Source organism: Dendropsophus ebraccatus, chromosome 5, assembly GCF_027789765.1.
Source record: "Dendropsophus ebraccatus isolate aDenEbr1 chromosome 5, aDenEbr1.pat, whole genome shotgun sequence".
Taxonomy (NCBI): domain Eukaryota; kingdom Metazoa; phylum Chordata; class Amphibia; order Anura; family Hylidae; genus Dendropsophus; species Dendropsophus ebraccatus.
In genome coordinates, this window is record NC_091458.1 from 133,955,144 (window position 1) to 133,981,652 (window position 26,509).

General features: G+C 43.0%; 1 protein-coding gene across 1 annotated transcript in view; it reads right to left on the reverse strand.

Annotated features, from left to right (window-relative positions):
• The window catches only part of ADGRB2 (adhesion G protein-coupled receptor B2), a 145,472-nt gene that overhangs the window by 96,626 nt on the left and 22,337 nt on the right, over positions 1-26,509 (reverse strand). The window contains exons 5-7 of the mRNA XM_069972977.1: positions 12,209-12,373; positions 7,679-7,780; positions 5,380-5,486 (exon numbers count right to left, since the gene is read on the reverse strand). Of these exons, the coding sequence (XP_069829078.1) occupies positions 5,380-5,486; positions 7,679-7,780; positions 12,209-12,373 (374 nt within the window). The remainder of the gene's footprint in view (positions 1-5,379; positions 5,487-7,678; positions 7,781-12,208; positions 12,374-26,509) is intronic.

Genomic DNA, 26,509 nt, shown 5'->3' on the forward strand with positions numbered 1-26,509 from the left:
AACCATGTAAATGCAGGCAGGGATATTACAAGGCGGCGTCTGACAGGCCATTCAATGTTAATCCACTTTAGTCAGTTGCCTATAACTTAGGGGAATACGCTCAGGATCCGAACAGGATTTTGGCAGCTTTCTAGCACTCCGGATCAGAATTTCCGTTCTCTTGTTCCATCAAATTTCATCAACTAGTTTCTGAGAAGCAAAACTCATAAAAAATCAATTTTGCTGAAATTAAGACTTTTTTTTTTCCTGGTGGATTCTGCCAAAAATACTTGAATGGGTTTTGACAAGCAGAGAGCCTACAGAAGTCGGAGCTTTCGTAAAACGGCATAATCTTAGTCAGTTGGGTAACTTACTTTCTGCAAGGGTAATGAACTGTGTCACCAGACATTACTCAGCCTCGGAATCTAATCCAGGGACACAAATTCCAAACTCAAGATGCAGAACTAGTCTGAGGCCAAATGCATTATTGATAGACTTATCTACTGCGAGACTGGTGATAGTAGAAATGGGAAATGTACAACGATGCAAAGGAAGGCAGTCTGCTACTATCTACAGAATAGGTAAAATATCATTTACAGAGAGATTTATTCCTGCCTGTCTCATTCTATGCACCACTGGGAGCCAGTTCCTAAAATTGTTCCTGAGGAAGGGCTGCCACCTACTGGATTCCAGCTAGGGGAAGGAACGCTGAATGGATTCCAAGTGACCTGGGATTTGCAGATTGTTGGTGGCAGTCGGTTGCTTTGGGTCTCCTAGAAATTGCCGATCTCCCTAGCTTGTTTCTACAATATGCAGAGAATAATTTCCAATCCAAATCCATCACTCAGTTTTGCTGACAATACCCCTTTTTTGTTAGTTGAAATGGGGAATTACCAGACAACCATAAGCTTACAGATGAAAACTCATTTTTTGAGCAGAATTCTCAATTGAAACCCCTTTAAAAGAAAAATAAAAAAAAATACTTTTTTTTTTTGGCAGAAACAGCATCACACTTGCTTTCAGGTTGTTTGTGGTATTACAATTCAGCTCCATTCAGTTTAATGGAACTGAGTTGCAAAATCCACATTCAAACTGAGGACAGAAGAGGATATGTTTTTCTAAGACTGGATAACCCCTTTAAAGGGGTATTGCAGATTAAAATATAGTTTTTAAATCAACTGGTGTCAGAAAGGCATCCAGATTTGTAAATTACTTCCATTAAAACATTTCCAGTCTTCCTATATTTATCAGCTGCTGTATGTAATGCAGGAAGTGGTGTATTCTTTCCAGTCTAACATAGAGCTCTCTGCTGCCACCTCTGTCCATGTTAGGAACTGTCCAGAGTAGTAGCAAATCCCCATAGAAAACCTTTCCTGCTCTGGACATTTCCTGACATGGACAGAGGTGGCAGCAGAGAGCACTGTGTCAGACTGGGAAAAATACACCACTTTCTGCAGGACATACAGCAGCTGATAAGTACTGAAAGAACTGATATTTTTAAAGAGAAGTAATTTACAAATCTGTTTAACTTTCTGACACCAGTTGCTTTGGATTCCCCCCCCCCCCAGGAGTGCCCCTTTAATAATCTGCAACCAGATTCATTCTGCACTGTATCATTGGAGTAAGAAGGAAGAGGAAATGTGCAAGGAACATCAAGGAAGAGATCATACAAGCACTGTGCCATGGTATTGGAACTGATGAAGAAAGAGAAGAGCATTTTCAGCACCAGAAAGCATAACTGTAAAGGTAACAGGAGGAGGGAGAGTGGGGAAGGTGTAGCTCATGTCATGTCAGTGGAGAACGGTGCCAAGACCAAGAATTGGAGGGAAAGCCATGATGGGGGCCAGGAGAGAGACGGAAAGCAATGAAGGGGACAAGCAATGTGATTGGTAGCCTTGATGGGGATTACAAATCCGAAGGGGGCGAAGGAGGCAAGAAAAAGAACGGAGAGGGACGGAAGTCATGGGACTTTAGAGAGTGGGAAGTCCTTGATAATATTTCTTTGTATAGCACCAACAGATTTTGCAGCACTTATACCGGTGACCTTGTATAAACCCATAATGCATAGGGATGATGGCCATCAAATGAGCATGCTGGCTTAATCCTTGGCATAGAGGTCAATGAGGTAATGAATGCCGTCTGCCTATGGGACTCATTTTCATCATAAATTTTGTATTTATTGGCATTCTCTAATAAAGATGTGATGTTTTTATCGTAGCTGTGCAGGGTATTCAATAGGAGAAAAGTATAAGTGACCCCCAGGTATAATTTCTCTGTACCATTATTAGGTTATCTGTGCGGAGGTCATTTATAATGTAATACTGATAAAATAACCGTATTATCATGCAGAGTTTACTTCCTATGTAAAGAAGAATTCTGTGTTTTTTTTTTTCTTCCCCCCGCTGCAGGTTGACACATATACTTACCAATGATGATTGGTGTCCCACGGCGTGGCAATATTCCAGTCCTACTTCACTGCTTAGATCCTGCTGGCGGTGACGTCACAGCTTTTCTGACCCCTCTTCTTTCTACAGGTCTATTGAAGACCAGAAGTCAGGGTCTCCAATACATCTCTATGAGAGCGCCCTCATGGCGTGCTTTGGAGACCTTGTCTTCTAACCTCCTGAGCTGCACAGCTGAAGAGGTCACATGGGCACCAGCAGGATCTGAGCAGCGCTGCAGGACCGTAACGAAGCCGCACCGTGGGACAAAGATCATCATTGGTAAGTATATGTGACAACCTGCAGCGGGGGGGGGGGGGGGGGGGGGGGGGGGGGGGGGGCGGGGGGGGGGTTGGTAAAAAAAAAAAAAAAACCCGGACTGTTTTTTAAAGGGGTTGTCTAGTGAAAATCTTTTTTATTTCAAATGAACTGGTGTCAGAAAGTTATATAGATTTGTAATTTACTTCTATTAAAAATCTAAAGTCTTCCAGTTCTTATCAACTGCTGTATGTCCTGCAGATAATGTTTTTTTTTTAGTCTGACATAGTGCTCTCTGCTGACATCTCTGGCTAAGACAGGAACTCGGTTTTCTATGAATCCCCATAGAAAACCTCTCCTGCTCTGGACAGTTCCTGTCTCAGCGAGAGATGGCAGCAGAGAGCACTGTGTCAGACTGAAAAGAAAACAACACTTCCTGCAGGGCATACAGCAGCTGAAAAGTACTGGAAGTGTGTCCCACCACGGGTGTTGCTATTGGCTACACCCTTCGCAAAAGTCTGTACTTATAAGTGTAGGTGGAAATGTAGCAGTACCACATGGATCTGTACACCAATAAGAGTTCTATCTTACACATGCATTCCTCGCCCACTCACAGCACAGTTTACATATGCTGTAGGAAGGAAGTCACTTGGGTAGAGGAAGTGTGAGGTCTACTTGCTTTGGACTCCGTAGAGAAAGGACGCAAAATAGGATGCTCCCTACAGCAGTCAAATTGGGCCCTGGCTCCTGCCAGGAGATGCGTGCCGTCACGCATTTAATTTCCTTTCTCGTAGCGATCTCTGCCCAAGTGGCTCTATAATAAGTCTATTGGGCCAACTAGACGGAAATGATTGACAGTAGGGAAGTGCAGCGCTCCGGAAGCACGCATCTCCCCGCTCGCTCTCTTGATCGGCGGAGGTCTCAGCAGTGCCCTTTTAAAACCTTTCAACATATCCCTGTAACACTTCAAAAGTTTCTTTTCCTATGACTATGCTATAATACTGTGTGGCATGTGAGCTACCATCCACATTTGTCTCGCTCATTAATGAACATCTATCAGCAGATGCGCCATGTTCTATTTGCTGCGGGAATTTTACATTTTTCTTCCAACATTCCCCACACATCCCATCTTATTGTTTGTTCTGTAGATTAAATAAGCAGCTGTGGACTATGCAAAAAAGGCTGCGCGCAAACGGCGAACGTAAATGTCACTTAGAAGCAGCCTCACCTTTGGTAAATCTTTACTTGTTTATTAGAGAATGGTGTTATTATCGATTCCCGAACATATTTCTATTACCTGAATTGCTCCCTTTACAAGGAGAGCACAGACGGAGAATAGGGGGGGATCAGCCAGGGGACAATCAAACTCTCTGTGCCGCCATCTTTTAGTATAGTCATCAATACTCCGGGCATCATGATTAGAGTAATTTATTTTGCCTTCTTTATTCAAATAATATGGCTACTGGAGAGAACACAAGTATGTTGCTGACACTACCAGAGCGCTCCCCCCACCCCTTCAATAAGTGGAGCAAATTCTACCATTGCAGAGAAAGCATTTCCCTGAAATAATGCTTAAAGGGGTACTCTAGATTAAAAAAAACAACAAATTTGTAAATTACTTCTATTAAAAAACCTTAAAGGGGTTATCCAGCGCTACAAAAACATGGCCACTTTCCTCCTACTGTTGTCTCCAGTTTGGGTGGGGTTTTGAAACTCAGTTCCATTGAAGTAAATGGAGCTTAATTGCAAACTGCACCTGAACTGGAGAATAGAGGGGGAAAAGTGGCCATGTTTTTGTAGCGCTGGATAACCCCTTTAAGCCCCCCTGTCCTTTACAGCTGTTGCATGTCCTGCCGGAAGTGGTATATTCTTACCACTCTACTCCCTGCTGCCATCTCTGTCCATGTCAAGAACTTTCCAGAGCAGGAAAGGTTTTCTATGGGTGATTTGCTGCAGCTATGGACAGTTCCTGTCTCAGACAGAGGTGGCAGCAGAGAGCACTGTGTCAGACCGGAAAGAATACACCACTTCCTGCAGGACATACAGCAGCTGATAAGTATAGGAAGACTGGATATTTTCATATTATAAGTAAATTACAAATCTATGTAAATTTCTGAAACTAGTTTATTTGAAAAAAAAAAAATAAATAATAACCCTTTTACTTTCCTTTTTTGTAGCAATCTTTGCTCAGGCTGCTCCATTATAAGTCTATGGGGCTACCTGTATTTTTTTTTGTAATTAGTTTATTTAATCAACCTCTTCCTACTCGCAGCAACATATTTGTATTTAAGCCAAGGAATAAATTATGCACAATATTGAGTACACAGCAACAAGATGTTCTTCTTCAAACTCACCGTCAAGTGAACACTTTGATATTTAAGCTCCAAAAAATAATACTGAACTGGAGAGATACGCCATTGCCTACTGATATAATCCACTAAAATGTAAGCGGCAGAACATCCTGAGACATGAAAATCAACCAAATGTTTTGCGCACTTGATCAAACAAATAGTGCATCTGCCCCGTGTGTAGTCTCCTGCGTTTCGTAGGCAGTGGCAAACATTCTGTCGGCAAAGAGATCATTTTCGAAGTCGGAGCCAAGCTAAGTTAATAATGACAGACCGGTGTATGGAATTGTCTGGTTTCCAGTAAATAAATTGCAAACAATTCGGTAAAGTAAGTAAGAAGAAGTGGTAATTACTGCAAGGTGAAGATATCTGTAGTCATGGGAAACGCAACGGGCGAAACTTGGAGGACTCCAGTAGGCGACACCCTGGGGACTTAGCAGACAGCGACGACTAGCTGATCCTGTAGGGAATATAGAGATCAGTAAGTGAACCGGAAGGACAGAAATGGCAGAAGGTAGAAAAGACATTAGGAAGGTAATAACTAGAGATGAGCGAAGCGGATCTGGTGAATAAAGATTTGATGCGAATTGAGCGTCGATTTGCTTCATTCTGCAAACGGCAGATCATTATCGTCGATATAGGTTTGGAACTACAATTGTCGGGCGCTGACCGCGCATCGCTTCGTGAAATAGCGGTGCATGGCGGACGATATGCAAAGTGAATACCTGTCCATGCTACAGGGATCCTCTTGTGCTCTGCCTCCCTCTGGGTTCCGCGCGCTCCAGCTTCAGAACAGTCTGTCTGAGCTGAGAGGCCACTCAGCCAATCACAGGCCGGGACCGGTGCGGACAGTGGTTGGCTGAGCGGCCAGTCAGCTGAGACAGGCCACTCTGAAGCTGGAGCACGCAGGATCGGGGAGAAGCAGAGCGCAAGAGAAGCCCTGCAACATGGCTAGGTAATGTATATAGTTTAAGCAAGGGCTGCAAGGACATCGGTAACGATGTCCATGCAGCCCTTGTTAAACGATTATTGGCCCATGTAATGGGCCCAGTAAATGAGTGCCGATCTAGCAGATTTGCGCTTGTTTGCAGTTATTATTGGGACCCCATCAGCCCGTGTAATACCACCCTAAGGGTCCTATAAGACTAAGTGATTTTTAACAATTAACAAATAAAATAAACGATCGCAAACGAGATTATTTATCGTTACCCTGAAATCGTTCACCACATTACACAGAACGAATGTCGTAAGTTACGATCGTTACTGCGTTTACTCCATCTGATCCCAGCAAAACAATGAACAATGTGCAATTACACTGAACGATTAGTGAACAAATACGGAACTTAATCGTTCGCTGTAATTCCACATTCGTTCGCTCAATGATGATTTTAGGTTCAGATCTAAATCAGTAATCAACAACACACGAACAATTTTTTATCATTGCCTGCAATTACACAGAACAATTGTCATTTAAATTCGAACGATATAACGATTTTTCGCACGATAATTGTCACGTGTAATAGGGCCCTAAGTCCGCAATTCTGTCTGCAATTGCAATTACGGATAAAAAATATGATCAATGTATTTCAATGGCCCCAATCACACATCCGTAATTGTGTACAGGGCTGTGATACGTACCGCAAAAAAAGAAAGGACGGGCCCTAGTGCGGACACACCAATAAAACCCTATAGGATCTGTTTTTTTTCCGGATGCGATCCACAAAAAAAAAAAAACAGATCCGCAAATAGTGGCTAGATTATTATTAACCACACTTTTCCATTTTTGCGGATCAGCAAAAAATATGGATGGAATACGATTGGAAATGTGCAGATTGCTAATAAAGAACAGCGGACTCGAATTTGCGAAGTGAAAAATATACTGACGTGTGAATAGCCCCTAAGGCCCCTATTACATCAACAGATATCTAACCAATTTATCTGGCAGATTTTTGAAGCCAAAGCCAGGAACAGATTATAAAGAGAGAACAGGTCATAAAGGAAAGACTTGAGATTTCTACTCTTATCAAATCCATTCCTGGCCTTGGCTTAAAAAATCTGTCAGATAAATTGGTCAGAAATCTGTTTGTGTAATACGGCCCTAACAGAGTGATTCAGGGACAGAGAGGAGAGGAATGGTGGAAATTGAGTGGCTGCCATTTTTTTTTATTTTGATTTTCCGATTACAGCAGTTAGAGCAGAGCAGGGAGAGACTAACAGAGTGATATACTGTAGGGACAGAAAGGAGAGAAATTGGCGGAAATTGGATGATTGACTATTTTTAAGTTGTGATTTTCAGATTTTTGACACTTTTACAACTTGCTATAACAAATTCTCCCTTCTGTAATAGTCCCAGTATTGTAGCTGCTTTAGTTTTTTTTTTTGTTTGTTTGTTTTAATGAAATTTGTTAAGATCTGCAAATCTTACAAATTTGACCGAGAATATGCAGATCTCGCGAAACGTATTTCCGCCTGCTTCACTCATCTCTAGTGATAACACATGATAAAAAATGTCAAAGACAGAAGTACAGGTGAATAAGGCGGAAGTAGATAAAGATGCCAAACCTAGGAGATATAATGAATCACACAGTGTAAGCAGACAAGGTTGGGGAGATACAGTCAGGTGTTGACAAGGTAGATCTGAGCACAACTGACCTGTGGCATTTGGAGGACACTTGTTGTACACAATTTCGCCTGCAGCGGCTTTCTTCCAGGTCATGGAGGAGACATACTCATCTTTGCACATCTCGTGTAATGCTGTGAGGAAGGGAAGTACTATCATGAAACAACCGCTTAAAAAGTCACCCAGAAGCTCCATACCCAGCCCAACCTTATCTCCCGGATCTCTCAAATCCTCAATATGAGATCTCACAGCTTCCAGTCATGTTATACACCTTGTGATCTGCCCAGGGATGCTAAGCAGAGTGTGATGGCATGACCTTTCTCCGTTGACCTCACAATACATGGATTAATATGTGTAAATAGCAAGCTGTGGCCTTCCCCCTACGTGAGTCTTCATCGCTATTCCCTTTTTGTAAACCCGCTAGCCTGTCAGCAAGAGCCCACAAAGGAAGCAGGTACGCTGCTGAGAGGATAAAAGGAACACAAGAGAAGAATAAAGAAACAAAAGCAGAAAGAGCATGTAGAGAACAAGAGGAGAGGTGCAAGAGACCTGGCGGAGAGAGCAAAGGAGAGGTGAAGAGGTGGCGGTGGTGGTGGTGAACGGAAAGTGCAGTCAGGATGGGATTGAAAGCAAGACAAGGAAAGGCAGGAGGAGTACGGAGCAGTTTGTGTGCCAACTCAATGAGACAGTCTATTCTATGGCGTCATCAACTATAGCCAACAGTATGTGTCAACTAAAAAGTTATTAGAGCTATGGTATAAAGCGGTAAGATAAACATAGGTAGTATAGTGGTGACTCTTATCAGTGGTGAAGGATTGAGGAAGAGTTTTTCATGACTTAGGATCGTATTACACGGCCCGATGAGCAGTGTAAGCGAGCGCCTATCTGCTAGAATGGACCTCAATTACTTAGCCTATTACATTGTGCGTGGAAACCGTCCAGCGGTTCAAAACCGGCATCCCCGGTCTGACCATGTAAAAAACACAAAGCGATGTGCCTAGTGGTACATTTACTTTAAAGTGAAACTGTCACCCCCTTTTTGTATGTGTGTTCTTCTAACTTCTGCCCGCTCCCCACAGCCACCCCTGAAACTTCTGAGCCATTCTTCGAAATGACAGACCGCTCAGTCATCACTGGCCGCGGAGCTGTCACATCTCAGCCAGTGATCGATTCCAACGTTTAAGCGGCAGCTGCGGGAAGTGGGTAGAAGCTAGAGGAACACTGGGGAATGTAGACAGGAATGTATAGCGTTTATCACTTAAAGTGACACTGTCACCCCCTTTTTGCGTTATGACTTCTCTACACAGGTGTAAAGGGTACATTTTGCAGTTTTCATACCTTATTTTATATCGTACGTCATGGTGCTTGTTCCAGTAAAAAGGGATCTTTTATCATCTGCGGATTGTGCCATCTGGGCGGGGCTTCTCGACTGAAGGGCCACTAAGCCCCAACCCTCTATGACGTCCTCGCCGTCTAGGCCCTATCCCCTCTAGGCTGGCCCATTCCAATGGCCGTTGAGGGGGCGGGGCCTATGCACCATGGCGCCACGGAGGGTGGGCCTACTGTGGCAATGTGGGTGGGGCTAAGTGGCCCTGTGGCTATGATGCCCCGCTCAGGTAGCACATTCTCCTTTTTGCTGAAACAAGCACCATGACATATGATATAAAATGAAAACTGCTAAATTTACCCTTTACACCTGTGTAGAAAAGTCATAATGCATAATGATAAACTCTATACATTCCTATCCACATTCCCCGGTGTTCCTCCAGCTTCTTCCCGCAGCTGCAGCTGAAACTGTGCAATCGGCCACTGGCTCAGAAGGGACAGCGCCGCGGCCAGTGATGACTGAGCAGCCTGTCATTTCAGAGAACAGCTCAGAAGTTCCATTGGTGGCAGGGGGTAGAAAATAGAAGAACACAGGGGAGCATAGACAGGTAGGTATTAAGTTTATTATTATTTTTTTTATATATTCATCAGCCTTCGGGCACACATCACTATTACATTACAGTGATGTACGCTCGACGGCCAATAATTGTTAGGCAGGATTAATATACAAATGTGATTTCAAGGACCCTTAGACAAATTGTTTTAATAGAAGACGTTCATGTTCTAGCTGAAGGTTTGAAAATACAACTATTGTGGATATAATTTAATATATTGTAAGTGGTATATGATGTACCTGAAACCGACCATCTGCTGTATTATGTGTCTGAAAACCTACCATCTGCCATATGTTAGGTTGTTTGGAAGATTTGCCAAACCCGACTTCCAGCCAAGGAAAAAATTGCTTTACATATAGCTGACCTTAGTAAATGTGGTTGGGTTATCCAGGGGCATATGCTTATAGAAAAATAATAGCTTTTATAAGCTACAGGAAATAATAGTTTCTATAAGCTACTGTATACACTCCGGCCCGGATTCCATGCGGCCACACAGAAAACTGACATGTCAGTTTTGTGTGGTCGTTATTCATTGAATAGCGGCCACACAAAACTGGCAATGCAGACAATGCAAAGTACGGCTCCGGGCGGACTTTACATTGTCGGCTATGGCTAATTGGATCGTGCTCCTGAATGTTTGGAACACCTGAATGTGCTCACATTCCAATTCAAAAGAAATTAAGTTCATGTTGAACTTCAAAGACAGCGGCCACCGGGTTGATCGTCACAGAACGGCCAATGTCATACAATGTGTGAACTTAGCCTTAAGCAGATATGTTAGGAAGCAAGGGGCTAACATATTTAGCAAAGCTTTGACGATGGTTTATAATTTTTGAAGAACCCTAGATATGGACAGGTACAAGTGGTAACTGCGGAGTAACCATTTACCTATCCACTGAAGACTACATGTATGATGGGTGTATGGGTGTATCATACATATACAAATATCTGAGGTCTGCCTGGAGGATCCTAAGTGGAATATAGTCGTCATCTCCGCTCAGCACAAATAGGAGATGTATTGGGTGGATACCTGGGCATTTCTTTTCATTGCACGTCCTGACCTCGTCCCCGGAGCCCTCGCACGGGTATCCTTGCACTCCTGTTCCCTGACACATCCGGTAGCGACGCTGCCAGCCACTGTCACATGTTTTGGAGCACAAGCTCCAATGATTCCACGGGCCCCATTTTCCATCCCCTAGAGAGTGTGAAGGGGCAGGAAGCAGAGGAAAGTATAAAGAAAGGAGGGAACACGGATGGGTATAGAAATATGGGAAAGGGCAAGAGGAGGGTTAAAAAAAGGGTAAGAGGTGAGAGATTAGAGGATGTAGCAAAATATGGAGAGAAAATGATAGGAAAAAGAATAAAGGGGAGCATAAATTAGGAATTAAGCAGTGAGTAAAGAGAAATAAGACAAGAGTATGGGGTGTAAAGAAAAAGATCTAACGGATGTGTAAAGCTATAGTAAAAGATACAGAGGCCATATAGCAGAGAAACTCAGGTGACGTGTAGTGTAAAGAATAGAAAGTTCCTATACCTGCAATGCTAGGTAATGGCACACTATTAAAGTGACTCTGTACCCACAATCTGTCCCCCCTAAACGACTTGTACCTTTAGATAGCTGCTTTTAATCCAAGATCCATCCTGGGGTCTGTTCAGCAGGTGATGAAGTTATTGTCCTAAAAAAACAACTTTTAAACTTGCAACCCTGTGTCAAATTGGCGTGGCCTAGAGTATCTATGCCTTACTATTGCATCGCCGCTCTGTCCCTCCTCCCAGCCCTCTTTACCATTAGGAATGCCCCTAGGCTGGATTTTACCTATTCATCACTTGCCTGAACACTGCACATGTGCCTTAACTATCCACCACATGTGCAGTGTTCAGACAAGTGATGAATAGGAGAAATTCTGCCTGGGACATTCCTAATGGTGAAGAGGGTGGGGAGGAGGGATGGAGGGGTGTTGCAGGCCTAGGGCACACACACTTTAGGCCACACCAATTTGACATAGGGCTGCAAGTTTAAAAGCCGTTTTTTAGGATCAAAAAACAGCTTTTGGATTAAAAGCAGCTATCCAAAGGTACAATCGTTTGGGGAGGGGGGTGGTCAGATTGTGGGTACAGAGTCGCTTTAAAGGGAGAAATCAAATAAAACTGGTAAAAAAAAAAATCTGAAAATAAAACTAAAAAGAAAACAACAGCGGGTACTTGTACGGATGGCATGTAACAGTAACAAGTTAAAGAGGTGGAGAGCCAGAGGCACATAATGTGGGATGAGAGAGCAGCGTTGGGTTCTCTGATCAGAGGAAGATGACAGATAAAGATAGATGGAAAAGCTATAAAGATTTTTTCAAAGATGAAAAAATAAGGCTAGATGATCAGATATTAACATATTAACTACCTGCCAAGTGCATACTGATAGTCATAAAAAATTTAGGGTGGGATGTGTATCACCAAAGAAAAGTGAACCAGCCTTAGCTGGCTACAGAAATATTATCTAATGTTCTATAGTAGTAAGTGGGGTCAGACTTGATTTTATTTAAAAAAAAAAAAAAACAACAACATGCCTTTTATGGCTCCAATTTTACCAGAAAACAAGTGTTTGTCCATCCCCCAGTCTTCATTTACCTGGGCATTCGGGGTTTGTGCACTCCCTGGTGTCGGTTTGCTGTCCCCGGCACTCCCCTCCGGCTTGGCTCGCACTACTGCACTTTCTTGTCCTTTGTTGAGTTCCGTTGGAGCACGTTATTGAGCATCTTCCCCATGGGCCCCAATCCAGCCATATCCCTTCCACTGCGTGAGAGAAAGAGAAGTAGAGTGAATTTAGCAACCTCTGACAACCACGCCAGCTGTGCCTCCTTTCCCAATGGAATGAAATGCACAAAGCTACACGCAATAAATAATATTTAGTGTGCAATTGCATCCTCTAAGTGGAACCTCATAAAAACATCCTTAAAGCAAGAAATCTTCCAACCTCAGTGGGGACATCCCTTGACAAGGACAGAAGGAGGAAACAACCTTTCAAGTGAATGAGATGAATTAATCATGGGCACATAGGTAACCAGTGATAGATGGGGTCAGGGTTCTGGAACACTGGCTTTTAACCCCTTTTGACTGCTGTGTACGGAATTCATTGCCCTGTATTGCTCTCTGATCTCATGGTCTTCAGACAAATGATAGAATACGGCGCCTGGAGACCTGGACATGTGGCCCCGGATGAGGCAGTAATGATAGAAATACAGTCTGTTATAGGAGAAGGAAACTTCTTGTCCCACCCTGCCTATAACAAGATTTTTCTCTATAGGTTATGGGGAAAAAAAAACTTTGGTTCCTCACTAATAGCCAGCATAGAAGTTGACTGCAGAGGCAACGATCAATGATCAATAAAATCTAAATTGGAAAAAGTTTCTATTGTCTCATTTTTCTGAAGGTATTCTAGTGCGGTCCGGCACAGAAAGGGTTAGCCTGTCGTCTCAGCAATGGTGCCCCAGATACACTTTGGAGAGTTTTCCACCGCACATAAAGTTCAACATGATAAATGTGTTTAAGTACCTGAAGAGACAATATACAGATTAAGGTCAAACATTATTGTGGGCAGGTTTGGAAAGTCATACGGGAACCCATAAAGAGAAATAGATTGAGGGTGAATTTCCACATAAATCAAAGATATCCACATTATTCCACAGGAGACATCCTAGTTATGATAGTGAAAGATGAGCCAAGTCGCTGTAATTGTTACAAGATGCTTGGGCATACAGATTAGTGAAAGGGGAGGCTGGATGCCTGACAGGTGATCCAGGCTTCAAGGGGTTTTCCAAATATATATATATATATATATATATATATATATATATATATACCTAGAGTTCGGCTAAAGCTGTTTCATGCTTACACACAACGCCTCCTCTTATTTTAATACTTACTAGCAAGCTATTTAATATGACAATGTTAAAACCATAATAATAAAATCAGTGTATAATAGTATTCTAGATCGTATGTCAATATGCAATACACAGAATACGTACATAAAAATGTACATTGACAGTATAATAAAAGAAAGAAAGCAGGAGGTACTTGCATAGACCAGCGCTGCCCAATTTCTATGCAAGTACTAAACAAGTATTATACATTTTATACATGGGCCCCTGTTGGGAAAATCCCATTGTACCCCTGCATCATTTGAGGGTTGAGGCATCATACCTAATGCCCAAAGGTATAACACAAGGCCCCGGGCCATTCTTTTTCTTTTAAAGTACATTTACTGCCCAGATCGTTCGTATGATATAAGCGCGGCCTCACGTACTGTATATACTAGGGCATTATCATAAACTGCGTCCTACAGGTACTTAATTTTTAAGGGCCCGTTCACACGGAGCAAAACAGGCGGAAATTCCGAGCAGAACCCCGTACTCCACTCAGAATCCTGCCTTCCTCACTGTGTCAATGTGATGTCTCGCACGCCTCTTCTCTCCACTCAAAGAATCGGCAAGTCAATTCTTGGAGCGGAGAGCGGCAAAGCGTGAAGGCGTACGAGACATCACATTGGGACAGTGAGGCAGGCAGGATTCTGAGCGGAGTACGGGGGACAGGTTCTACTCGGAATTTCTGCCTTTTTTGCTCAATGTGAACAGGCTCTTATCCTAAACATGAACATTGATTACCAGAGCCACATTTATTTCTCTCTAACCAGTGGTATTTTCTGGAATGTCAATAGAATTTCCCTTTTACCAACATATCATAGTTTTTTTACCAGCTTAAATGACACTACTGGTTTACATCTTGCTACCACAATCTGAACATTTTCAATAAAATGGCAGTGATGATGTATGGCAGATTTTATGAGGTCACTTGTAGGGTTATATTTAGAAGAAAATATACCAGGATATAACTCCTGGGTCCATGGCTAAATCTGTAACAGGGCTCCCCATCCACCATGATAGTTTATACTACTGGTGTGTTTTTTGTGACAGAGCGGCCTTTGGACATCTGAACATAGATGCAATTGCTACCGCTGTATATCCTATAGTTACGGCCATGTTCCTAGGTATGAATCTGACAAAGCACAATGTCTACATGGCGTTTACAAGCTCTTACTATGTCTGCATGGGTTTCCCCAAGGTACTCTAGTTTCCTCCCATGCTTCACTGGGTTACCTGGCCTCCTATAAAATGTAATCTAGTGTGTCTGAATAGGTAAATTAGAGCTTCTTTGGGGAGAGGAATTGATATGAATAGTAACGATTTCTGGATGGTAGCAGATTATGTCGGCACTATATCAGTAAGGGCCAGGCTTCTGACTGTCAGATCTGTTTTATTCCTCAGAAAAATAAAGATCAAGTTAACACCTTGAACTCTTTGGTCTGTTCTTCATAGCTTTCCTAAACTATTCTTGCAGTGTAGCAGGACGCTATATACATAAGTGGTGTATGTGGTCTGTAAAATGTTTACATACATGTCAAAGTAATTGACTATCAGCAGGTTAGATGAATCTAACCTGCTGACATCTCCCTAGTGGGCATGGGGTGCTGGGGATAAGGCTATGTCTGTTACCATTCCTGTGCTGTTAGTTGTGAAATCCCCTTCCTGGTAAGCCCTTAGAGCACTGGATAGAGCATTGATATAAATGGGGGGGGACGCAGTGTCGGGAGCAGGGCTACGACCCCTTCTAATTATTATCAATGGGGGTGACTGGCCAAGAGCAGGCCGGATCGGTGCTGTTGGGGCTCCTTTTACTTTAACAGACCGGCGCTGGCACGGAAATGCCTGTACCACGGGCCTTTTTGGAAAACAACAACTGCTCACAGCACTGGTCTATTCCCAAGCACCGGCCGGGCATGAAACACTGGAGACGGGCCCGCCAAAAGTGTCCAAAAACTGCATTGACAAAGGGTTGTTGGACAGTCAGTAAGTGAGTTACATCCCCCTGCCACGTGATATATCTGAAAGAGTACTTCCTCCAGCTAGCCTGTTATATTACACCTAATGTTCCCCTGGGATGCCACATTCATGGTTGCCAATTTTTCCTACTTCCAACACATCAACTTCAAGAACTGACTGTTTACTGACTGTTATATCTCTTAAAATGAGATATTGTCAGATGATAACCCATGTCGTTCATTTCATTTTGGGTGACCCTATATTTAAAGGTCCATTAAATTTAGTTGAAAATACAGTAAAAGAAGAAGAACAACAAAAAAATTGTGTGAACAACTAGGCTGTGTGAACAACTAGGCTGTATCCCAGTTTTCCAGGCGGTCCTCCAGTTGTATCCACCCTCTCCACAGAGCGGGCAGATAGCGGCAGTCAGAAGCCGAGAGTTCAGGTTCATACGAACCCAAACCTCGGCAGGTTCGCTCATCTCTAGTAGCGATGCGTGGCCGACAGCTGACAATTGACCAAACATCTGATATCTTACCTTTCCTTGCTCCCGGTCTTCTCTCCTGTGCTCCACACCTTCCCAGGCCCGGCATCTGCAGCGTCTGAGCATCCTGTCAGCTCAGCCAATCACAGACCACAGCGGTCCCATGCTGGGAGCGGCCTGTCAGCTGACAGCTCAGACGCTGCTGCTGCTGTGATTGGGAAGCTGCAGAGCACAGGAGAGAAGACTGGGAGCGGGGAGAGGTAAGGTATCAGGTGTTTGGGCAAGGGCTGCATGGATATCGCTAACGAAGCCCATGCAGCCCTTGCTGCCCAATTATTGGGCCGCCTAATAGGTCCAGAAAACGAGCGCCAATTTAGTAGATCGGTGATCGTTCACTAAGGTGATTGGGCCAATGTCAGCCCAAATAACAAAGGGATGGCACATTATAGAGCTATAAGAAACCATGTTCTAGAATTGTTATTCCATAAGGAATACGATTGTTTACTAAAAACAGACAGGCCAGGAGTAGTGGTAGGTTCCCTTTAAGAAGTGCATAAATGCTCATGTCACATTACATGACATATGTGCTTGTTTGACAGACATTAACACATTTCCTCCTTCTTTACCTATCGCGTGCAGGGAAAATGGAACATTCTAGTACAATGTGTTACTTGGCTGCACATTACTGCCACATGATCACATCCTTAATTGAAGCATTGATGTGAACGTTTTCACGATTTTCTCCAACGTAATACATTAACATGGCAGATTTGGTGTTAAACTGTTACCTCACTGGAGAGAATTGACATGGCAGTGTAATGGTGATAAGCTCGATTGGACGAGAATAATGTGCGGTGTTTATAGGGTGTGGAAACAGGAGTCCCCAATGTATAGAGTAATGTGTGGACTGTAATGGTCATAATCATTCACCATTTACTCACTAATTACACATCAATAATTATGTCAAGTTTTGCTCGGTTAACAAAGAAACGTACAAAATACGCCAGATATGCCGACATACTGTATTTCACATTGAAAGCTGTTGAGCGAAAATTGATGAACTGAGCCTGGAAACAGCAGGCCGCTTGTTGTAGGTGCATTACATAAAGCAAGCAATTAGCTGTAAGTAAAGCAAAGCAAGACAAATGAATCAGCCACATCCTCTGCCCCCTGTCTCGGTAATCCAGAGTCATACCCACATTACTCTTGAAGGATACAGGAGGTTGAGACCACTGATGCATTGCGGGGTTCGGACGTGCATGGATAACCCATTGTGATGATATCATGTGCTCAGTTGCGATTATGTCCAAGTTTCTGGTAACACATTAAGGCTATGTTCACACTACGTAAAAGTACGGCTGTTGTTGCCATCGGCAACAACGGCCGTACTTTGTACGGTGTGGAGCATAGCCTGTTCTTCTATGGGATCCCGGCCGGAGCGTATACACATAGTATACGCTCCGGCCGGGATCCCATGCGGCGCCGCAAAGAACTGACATGTCAGTTTTCTGCGACCTGAATTGCGGCTGTAGAAACCCATGTCAGTTCACACAATTAAGCGAGCGGCTCCGGCCGCTTGCTTTATTGTGCGCTACGGGAAGTTCTGACGCGGGCGCGCACTGATGCGCCCGCATCAGAACACTCTGGCCGGAATGATCTTTGCAGAGACTGGCCGTTCTGTGACTCGGCGGGGTCACGGAACGGCCAGTCTCTTACGCAGTGTGCACATAGCCTTAGGCTGTTTTCACACTACGTTTTTGCAATCCATTTTTGCAAAAAATTGATGGTAAAACAGATGCATTAGTGTGTATCCGTTTTGATCCGTTTTTTCATTGGCTTCCATTATAAAATAAAAGCGGGTCCAAAAACGCACAAAAATAAGGTCAAGTACTGATGCGTTTTGATCCTTTTTTTAATATTGGAAGTCAATGGAAAAACGGATCAAAACGGATGCACACCATTGCACCTGTTTTTCCATCATTTTTTTTGCAAAATCGGATAAAAAAAAAAAAACAGGTTGCAAAAAGGTAGTGTGAACCCAGAGTTGGTTTTGGAAAATGGATTGTTCTTTATGAAATGTTCGATTCTTTCATGTGAAAACATGAAAAATTGTAAAAAAAAAAAAATGGGGGACGTTTATTAAGACGTATTCTAGTCCTAAGTTAGGCCGGCCCCCATTCGCCCCCTTGGATTTACTAAAGCATTTATATAAACTGTGCATGGTCCAAATATACAGACAGTGTGCAATGGAACAGAGTTTGGAGTTCTCGGCGTCTTGATTCATTATGATGCCGGGAGCTCTGTGCAAATCTTCAGTACTTCAGTGTGTCAGTACAATATACCAATCACAAATCCTCCTTTTCAGAGGTCCAATATGACCCCTTGTACCAATCCCATGAATACAGTCCATGCACAACAGATGTTCACAGACCTCCCAGCATCATGTATAATTATGCTGGGAGCTCCACAACTGTTTAAATCTTCACTGTACTGTAATGACACACTTCTACCAATCCCAAGGGCAAAGACCAAGGAGTAGAGCCCTGTAAGGGACTGTAAGGGACTTGAAACTTTTTATTACTTATTTAAAATCATACGGTAAGTATAACAAAAAAACAACAACAACAAAAAAAAAAACATAATAAAAGCTCCTGTGCCCTTATGCTTATGCAAATTGCATATAATTCTTTTAGCCCTACAGTAAATGTCACTGCTGGTTATGATTTATATAGTGCGTAAGCATCAGGGGTAGCAGTTGAAAATAGAAGAAGTTTTTTTTTTAGATATTTAGCAATTAGGATGTAAATGATAAAAAATTGGCAAATATATGGCATTTCCGAGGTACTTTCCGCATATAGCTACCTGCAGCACAACCATATTGTGTGTTTGTACCCTTTGGGGATATATTTTCTTACAACTGTTTGTTGTACAATTTCACTGTTATTGATTTTGGAAATGTGTGAATAAATCGACAACTGGTCGTTTCCATTCACTCTGCAGAGTGATGACTGGAAATTGGCAGACTGTGACATACCCTGTGGACAAAGGCAACAGTTGTCAATTTAGTCATACATTACCAGGGGGAATAATAGAGGAACGACAAAACTCAGACTTTTACATAAGAGCATTAATGGAGAATCCATAACAATGGAATAATACTGTGTAACGTAATGCCTTGGTTGTTGAAAATACCTGACCCTTTAAGGGGACCGATCAGCAGTCTAACATGGGTGATTCTAATAGGGATGGGGAATGCAGTCATACCTTTATTTAGAAGGTAATCAATGATAGCTCCTGTAGCACACCTCCTTCTGAACATTCATAATGCCCACTGTAGAGAGACCACTGCAGAGCACTGTTATAAATATTCATATGGAGGCATTCTTCTATATCTGGCAGGTGGGCAGAGCAGTGCACTGAACACTACAGGACCCCCTCTTGTGCACTGAGCACCACAGGACCACCCTCATGCACTGAGCACTACAGGACCACCACCAGTGTACTGAGCACCACAGGACCGCCCAAGTGCACTGAGCACCACAGGACCACCCCAGTGCACTGAACACTGTGGGACTGCCTCCATTGTACTGAGCACTACAGGATCACCCTCATGCACTGAGCACTACAGGACCACCACCCACACTGCGGGACTGCCTCCATTGTACTGAGCACTACAGGACCGCCCTCAGTGCACTGAGCTCTCCTTTTTACATATTCATATAACTAACACTTATTATTATAGGCACAGCAGACTTTCTAAATAGAGGTATGGCTGCACTCCCCATCCCTGGCACTATTATCTTTATTAGCAGGTTAGTTACATCAAACCTGCGGCTAGATTCCCTTTAAGGGTATGTGCATACTACTGAATCCCAGCGGAACACCCAGAGTGGATTCCGCAGCTCGCACTCGTAAACGCTGGCGGCCGCGCACATTTCTGTTACTTTTATAGGCTTCATGGTTCGCCAGATTCCACTGTCCGCCCGAAGAATGAGCGGGTTCATTCTTCGGGCGGACGGTGGAATCTGGCAAACTATAGAATGAAGCCTATGGGAGCAACAGAGCAATGAACCCTATGGCCGCCAGCGTCCATGAGTGGGTGTGAGCTGTGGAATCTGCTGTGGGTGTTCCGCCGGGATTCCACAGTGTGCACATACCCTAATAGCTGTCATGGTTCTGCCTTCTGTCTTGACCTCCATCCTTAAAATAACATGCTTGGGTCCGATCATTCGGCATTTTAATACCAGTGGCTGAAGTAGTTGGATGCAGCCCTAGAAAGTCTAGGGATACAGTCATCATATGGCCTATGCTGGATCCATGTTTTCCAAGTTTTCCTATGGCTGAATCCAACTTCTTAGACCACCGGTATTAAAATGACGAACGTTAAGACTCAAGCATGCTCCCAACATTAGCAAGGACTCTCAACATTAGGCTTGTCCACACTTCCAGCCTGAATCCAGGGCACCTAAAAACCATTTAGAGCCTGTGTATATCTTAAAGTCGATGTACCACTAGTATATCCCTTTTTTGTAGAATAGACCGGCACCGATGCGGCGATGCAGGTGCCATGGTCCTTTTTTTAACCGCCCTGCAATTCCCGCATACAGCACAGGTCTATTACTGAGCACCAACCGGGCATGAAGCACTGGAAGTAGGCCCGCGGGCCTGCCTCTAGTGCTTCATGCCTGGTCCGTGCTTGGTAATAGACCGGCCTCGTGCTCAGGAACCGGGTGGTGGTTCAAAAAAAGGACATCGGCACCAGCATCCCCGGGCCAGCGCCGGTCTATTCATGTAAAAAATAAAAAAGAGACCTAATAGCAGTACATTCTCTTTAAAACAATGCCATCTGCTAAACCTATTCACACCGAGTATGCCATAGGCCAGGTTGGCAACACAGTAGTGACAAAAAGTGACATTTTTTAGGCATTCTGTGACATTTGCAAAGTTCTAATAGAAGTTCTTAGTGAACATTAGTATAGACCTGGAGTAAGAAAGCAGCCAGAGGTCTTTGAAGAAAAAAGGTGACAAATCTGAACAAAAGCGTCAACATTTGCATAAATGTCATAGATGTCATACAGTTGGTGAATGGTCAATTCATATTCATATCCCGTCATTTGACTTCTGCATAGTGTACCTGCGAGCGGCTTACAATACATCTTATACTTTCCATTAAATTTGTGTATGTTTTATTCTTCTTATTTACACAGCAAATTGTATACTACTGATGACTGACCCATCGTGTGGCTATAATAATAAGCACCAAAGATATCTTTAACATGATGTTATGTCCATAAAATTCACATTTAATTCAGTGGAGGGCAGTTGGCTTCAATGGTTATTCTGTCATGAATTCCCTGAAAATAGCAACAATAAAAATCATTGGCCTGGTGAATATCTCAGAGCCATGTGCTCAGAGGCAGCATGGAGGCATATGAAGACAATGAAACTCTGCCTACCGCCATATAGTGTTCCACTTCCCAAATGTTAATACAGTGGTGCCTTGGATTACAAGCATAATTTCTGGGGCCATGCTTGTAATCCAGATCACTCTTAAACCAAAGCAAATTTTCCCATAAGAAATCATTGAAATAATTGGTTCCACAGAATAAAGTAGAATGGAATAGAGAAGCAGGACTTCTGTCAGAGGTGTGTGAGGTCACATGACAACAATGAGAAAGGGGTATGTGTTCAGCATGGACCCATCAAGAAGTGAGAATCACTTTTCTATACAGCAGTGTAAATGGCAGAGTGCTGGTACATTATAGCAGCAGTGTGTATAGCTGAGTGTAAGTGCAGGCACACTATAGCAGCAGTGTGTATAGCTGAGTGTAAGTGCTGGTACATTATAGCAGCAGTGTGTATAGCTGAGTGTAAGTGCAGGCACATTATAGCAGCAGTCTGTATAAGTGAGCGTAAGTGCAAGCACAATATAGCAGCAGTGTGTATAGCTGAGTGTAAGTGCAGGCACATTATAGCAGCAGTGTGTATAGCTGAGTGAGAGTGCAGGCACATTACAGCAGAAATGGAGAGAATTGGAAACACAAGGGCTTACAGAGACTGCAGGGAGCATGAAGGAATGAGCAGGGCAGATGTGGGCACCTACATGCAGCACTTTCTTTTCAGTGAGAGAGGGGTTACAGCTATGAAGAGATTCCCTCCACAATCCTGTCCCCTGATGCAAGCCCCAGCCTGAAGTGCATCTGCTATGATTTGGAGGGTGAGGGAGACTTCCTGGGTCAGAGTACAGTGCTGTAGACCACACTATGCAGACCATGCCCCTCCCCCACTCGCCCTCCCGTCCAGTACAGGGAGCTCTTAAAACAAAACAATGCTCTTAAACCAAGTTAAAATTTGGAAAAACTGTGAGCTCTTCTTGCAAAGCGCTCTCAATCCAAGTTACCCTTAAACCAAGGTACCACTGTATTGTGGGTGGTAGATGTTTGATAATAAAAGCCATTAATGCATTCTACAAGGATGACATTCATACCAAATAATAGTAAAGCAAAAATACTGAATAAAATAAATTCCACTATCCACACACCCAAGGACATTGAAAAAAAACATTATAGTTTATTAGTCATACATCCTAGTTATAACATGTTATGGAGAAAAAAAAATCCATTATCAAGTAAGTACAGGACAATAAATCCGACACATGCTGGCTGACCTTATACCATTGCCATGTCTTTATATATAGGAATCTGTAAGCACCTTTGTAATCACATTACATTACTGAACCTGTCGAACCATATTCCAGAACTGAATTCACTATTGTGCTGGCTTCAGAGCTGAAATCAATGCATTCTTGTAATTGCATGATCTTGTCATTTGTATTCTGTATTCCGTAGAAAATAAGTAAATCAATGTATGTTACAAAAGCAACCCCATAGCATATGTACCGACCGTATAGCCAGTTTACTAACTAACACCCTTAGCGGCAGAACCGTAGTGTTCACATTTAGTTGATGATGGTTGGTACCAAGATCATTTTTTTTTTTTTTTTTCAAATCGACTGGTTTCAGAAAGTTATATAGATTTGTAATTTACTTCTGTTTAAAGATCTCAAGTCTTCCCATACTTATCATCTGCTGTATGTCCTGCAGGAAGTGGTGTATTCTTTCCAGTCTGACACAGTACTCTCTGCTGATATCTGCTGGAACTGTCCAGAGCAGCAAATTCCCATAAAAAACCTTTCCTGCTCTGGACAGTTCCTGTCACCGACAGAGGTGGCAGCAGAGAGCACTGTGTCAGACTGAAAACTTTTCCTGCAGGACACCTCTAAATCCCTAAACGTCAGGGTATCAGGGGTGACCACCTGGTGTAGAATAGTGCGGAATAGCTGAAATAATTCTGGCCGATATGCGATCTTGTATTTTTTCAGATAGAGTTAATTCTTTTCCTCCTATGCTTCCATTCATATGCACTATTTTGCACAAGGTTCATGGTGTTTGCAGGTTGTTGTTTGCGGAATATGTATATACAGTATATATATATATATATATATATATATATATATATATAGTGGTGTCTTGGATTATCAGCATAATTCGTTCCAGGACTGTGCTTCTAATCCAAATTCACTCTTAAACCAAAGCAGATTTTGCCATAAAAAATCACTGAAATGCATAATGTGCAGACAATTGGCTCCACACCCCAAAATAATGATTTTTTTTTTAATTCTGAATAACATGTAAAACAGATTAAACAAAACAATGATAAACAGCTGAATATGTGATATTATAAGTTATTGTACAGTATAGCAATCAGCATGTGGAGTACAATGTATAGTAAGTGCATAACCCTGATAACACAGCAGCAGTTTGTAAATACAGGATGGAGCTGCAGATCCCCATAATGCAGTAGTGTAGTACAACAGGCTAGAATAGAGAAGCTGGCCTGCTGTCAGAGGTCTGTGTGGTCACATGACAGCAATGGGGAAGCATGAACCAATCAGGAAGTAAGAATCACAGAGCTGTGCAGGAGGACAGTGACAGAAACCTCTCTATACAGCAGTGTAAAAGCTGTGCAATGTAAGTGCAGGCACATTATGGTAGCATTGTGTATAGCTGAGTGTAAGTGCAGGCACATTATAGCAGCAGTGTTTATAGCTGAGTGTGAGTGCAGGCACATTATAGCAGCAGTGTGTACAGCTGAGTGTAAGTGCAGGCACATTATAGCAGGAATGGAGAGGATGGGAAACACAAGGGCTGACAGAGACTGCAGAGAGCATGAAGAAATGAGCAGGGCAGATGTGGGCACAGTATAGCAGCGCTCTCTGTCCAGGGAGAGAGGGGTTACAGCTATGAAGAGATTACCTCCACAGTCCTGTCCCCTGATGCAAGCCCCAGCCTGAAGTGGATCTGCTATGTTTTGGAAGGTGAGGGAGATTTTTCTGTATTTGCACTTTATCTATTAGGTATTCGGAGGTAGAGATAGGCTATCATGTTATAGGTTGGGTTAATTATACAGTATATGGATGTTTTGCTTATTGGGGCAGCTCTTTGGTGGGAAATATGTTGGGGTGTACTAATTTCCCTATGGCGGTTAACCCTATGTGGCTTTTATAAGTGTTTTTGAACGTTATGTGGGATATTTTTGACATTACATTTTATTGCATTAATAAAATTTGGATGAGGAAATACTAGTTGGAGCACCATTTGAACATCTTTTCTTAACTTTCTTTACTAAATTGACACAGACAGGCGACTCTTCATCACTAGCTGCTTGCACTATTACTTTCTTTAATAAAAGAAACAAAGTTTGACCCTTTACTCTCTATGGAGCACATATTCTCAGTAGTTGCCAACAATTTTACTGCTGCCAAGTGCAAAGAACAATTGTCATTGCTGATTCATCCAGATTATTTATCTGTGTTGGAAGCATTCAGCAGTCTCCCACCCTTCACACTAATACCCCTCTCGCTGGCATTTCTAACAGTCTTCCTGATTTTCTTTATTGGATTCCTGACTCCTTAAAAGACCTTCAAGGTTTCCTGTCCACTTTCCTGATTTCTCTCTGGTTTGGAGTGCTGTATGACTCAATTGCCAGCTGTCGACACCCTCATGTCCACCATATTTCTCAAGTTCTCACTTCCATTAAGATGTAACTTTTTTACAGCGTACCATAAAGTGAGTACAAATCAATATGTGTGGCGCATGGCGTCAATATAATGGACAAGGTGACACAAGAATAAAACACAGTGACAAAATGTCAAATAACCATGATCAATGACCAATGTCATCCCCGATACAAAACCCGAACCACATTAGGTCACATGACCCATGGACGTGACGCTAAACGCGTTGCTAAATTTTACACATCAGTATTTACTGCTAGTGTGTGCTATCCATGGTAGTTTATCAATATCTGAAAGGGAGAAGTAATATTGTATGAGTGATTTCTTTCTTTGCCCTAATGTGTGTCCCCTGATGACCCCACATTTAGGAGAAACAAGTTAGGACTGCGGGATGTGGCAGCCCATTCACTTGTATGAGTCAAGGGGTCACATGACCAGGCACTCCAGTTACTGGTCATCCGAATGGGAGTCACCATGTAGCCTCAGCAAAATTTATTATTTAAAGGGGAACTATCAGCAGGTCCGACTAATCTAACCGGCTGATATATCCCTATTGCACATGAGACGCAGAGGAGGAAGGTATGTCTCTTACCTTCCTCCTCGCAGTTCCTTTGCTATTAGTCGTGTGCTGCAAATTTTTATATTTACCTGTTTTGAGTATTCACCCCAAAATTTCCCTAATCCGGGATTTGCTCCCAATTTATCATTTGCGGCTTTTAAAAAAATATGTAGCAATATTCAGCAAAAGTAAATGTTTATTTATACACTTTTTCAGGAGCGTAGCTAGGATTCATTGGGCTCCATAGCAAGAAATGGCATGGGGCCCCATGAATCCTGTACGCCCCCACCCGATGCACATACTATGGTTCCAGAAAGAATGTACTGTGGGGTTTCAGCTGGTGTGGCGCAAGACACTGACGAGAGATGTGCAGGGCAGATGATGGCGTCACTGTGCGAAGCTTCTAGCAGGGGCCGCAATGTCTATCAGTATACGGGTGGGGGGGATAACAGGTTTGATCTGTCAGGTCAGTGGCAAGTGAGCAGGGGCATTAGAGAAAGCAGAGGATGGCTGCTGAGAGGCCAGCTGCAAAGGATGTGTAGGGAAGAGGATGGTGGTGCTATGGGAAGCTCCAAGCAGCAGCCGCTGCATCAGTCAGTGCATGTGTGTGTGTGCTTGCCGGTGAACTGTCAGGTCAGTGGAGGGGCCAACCATTAGTATCATGGAGGCAGACCACGTGTTTTGCCAGGGAGGGTCCGTGGGCCCCGTAGCAGTTGCGTGGTCTGCTTCCAAGGTAGTTTATTTAGATGACTGCTCATTCAGGGCTTAGCAAATAGTGGTCCGACCTACTTAGTAACTGACAGCTATGTGTGTGTGCATTCTAATACACCCAAGGCTATAAACCACAGATAAAGACTTCCCACTGTACTCCAGCACCCACAATCTGCAGAGATTTACATGAATACATTACTAATTATTGAATCTTTTTCTACAA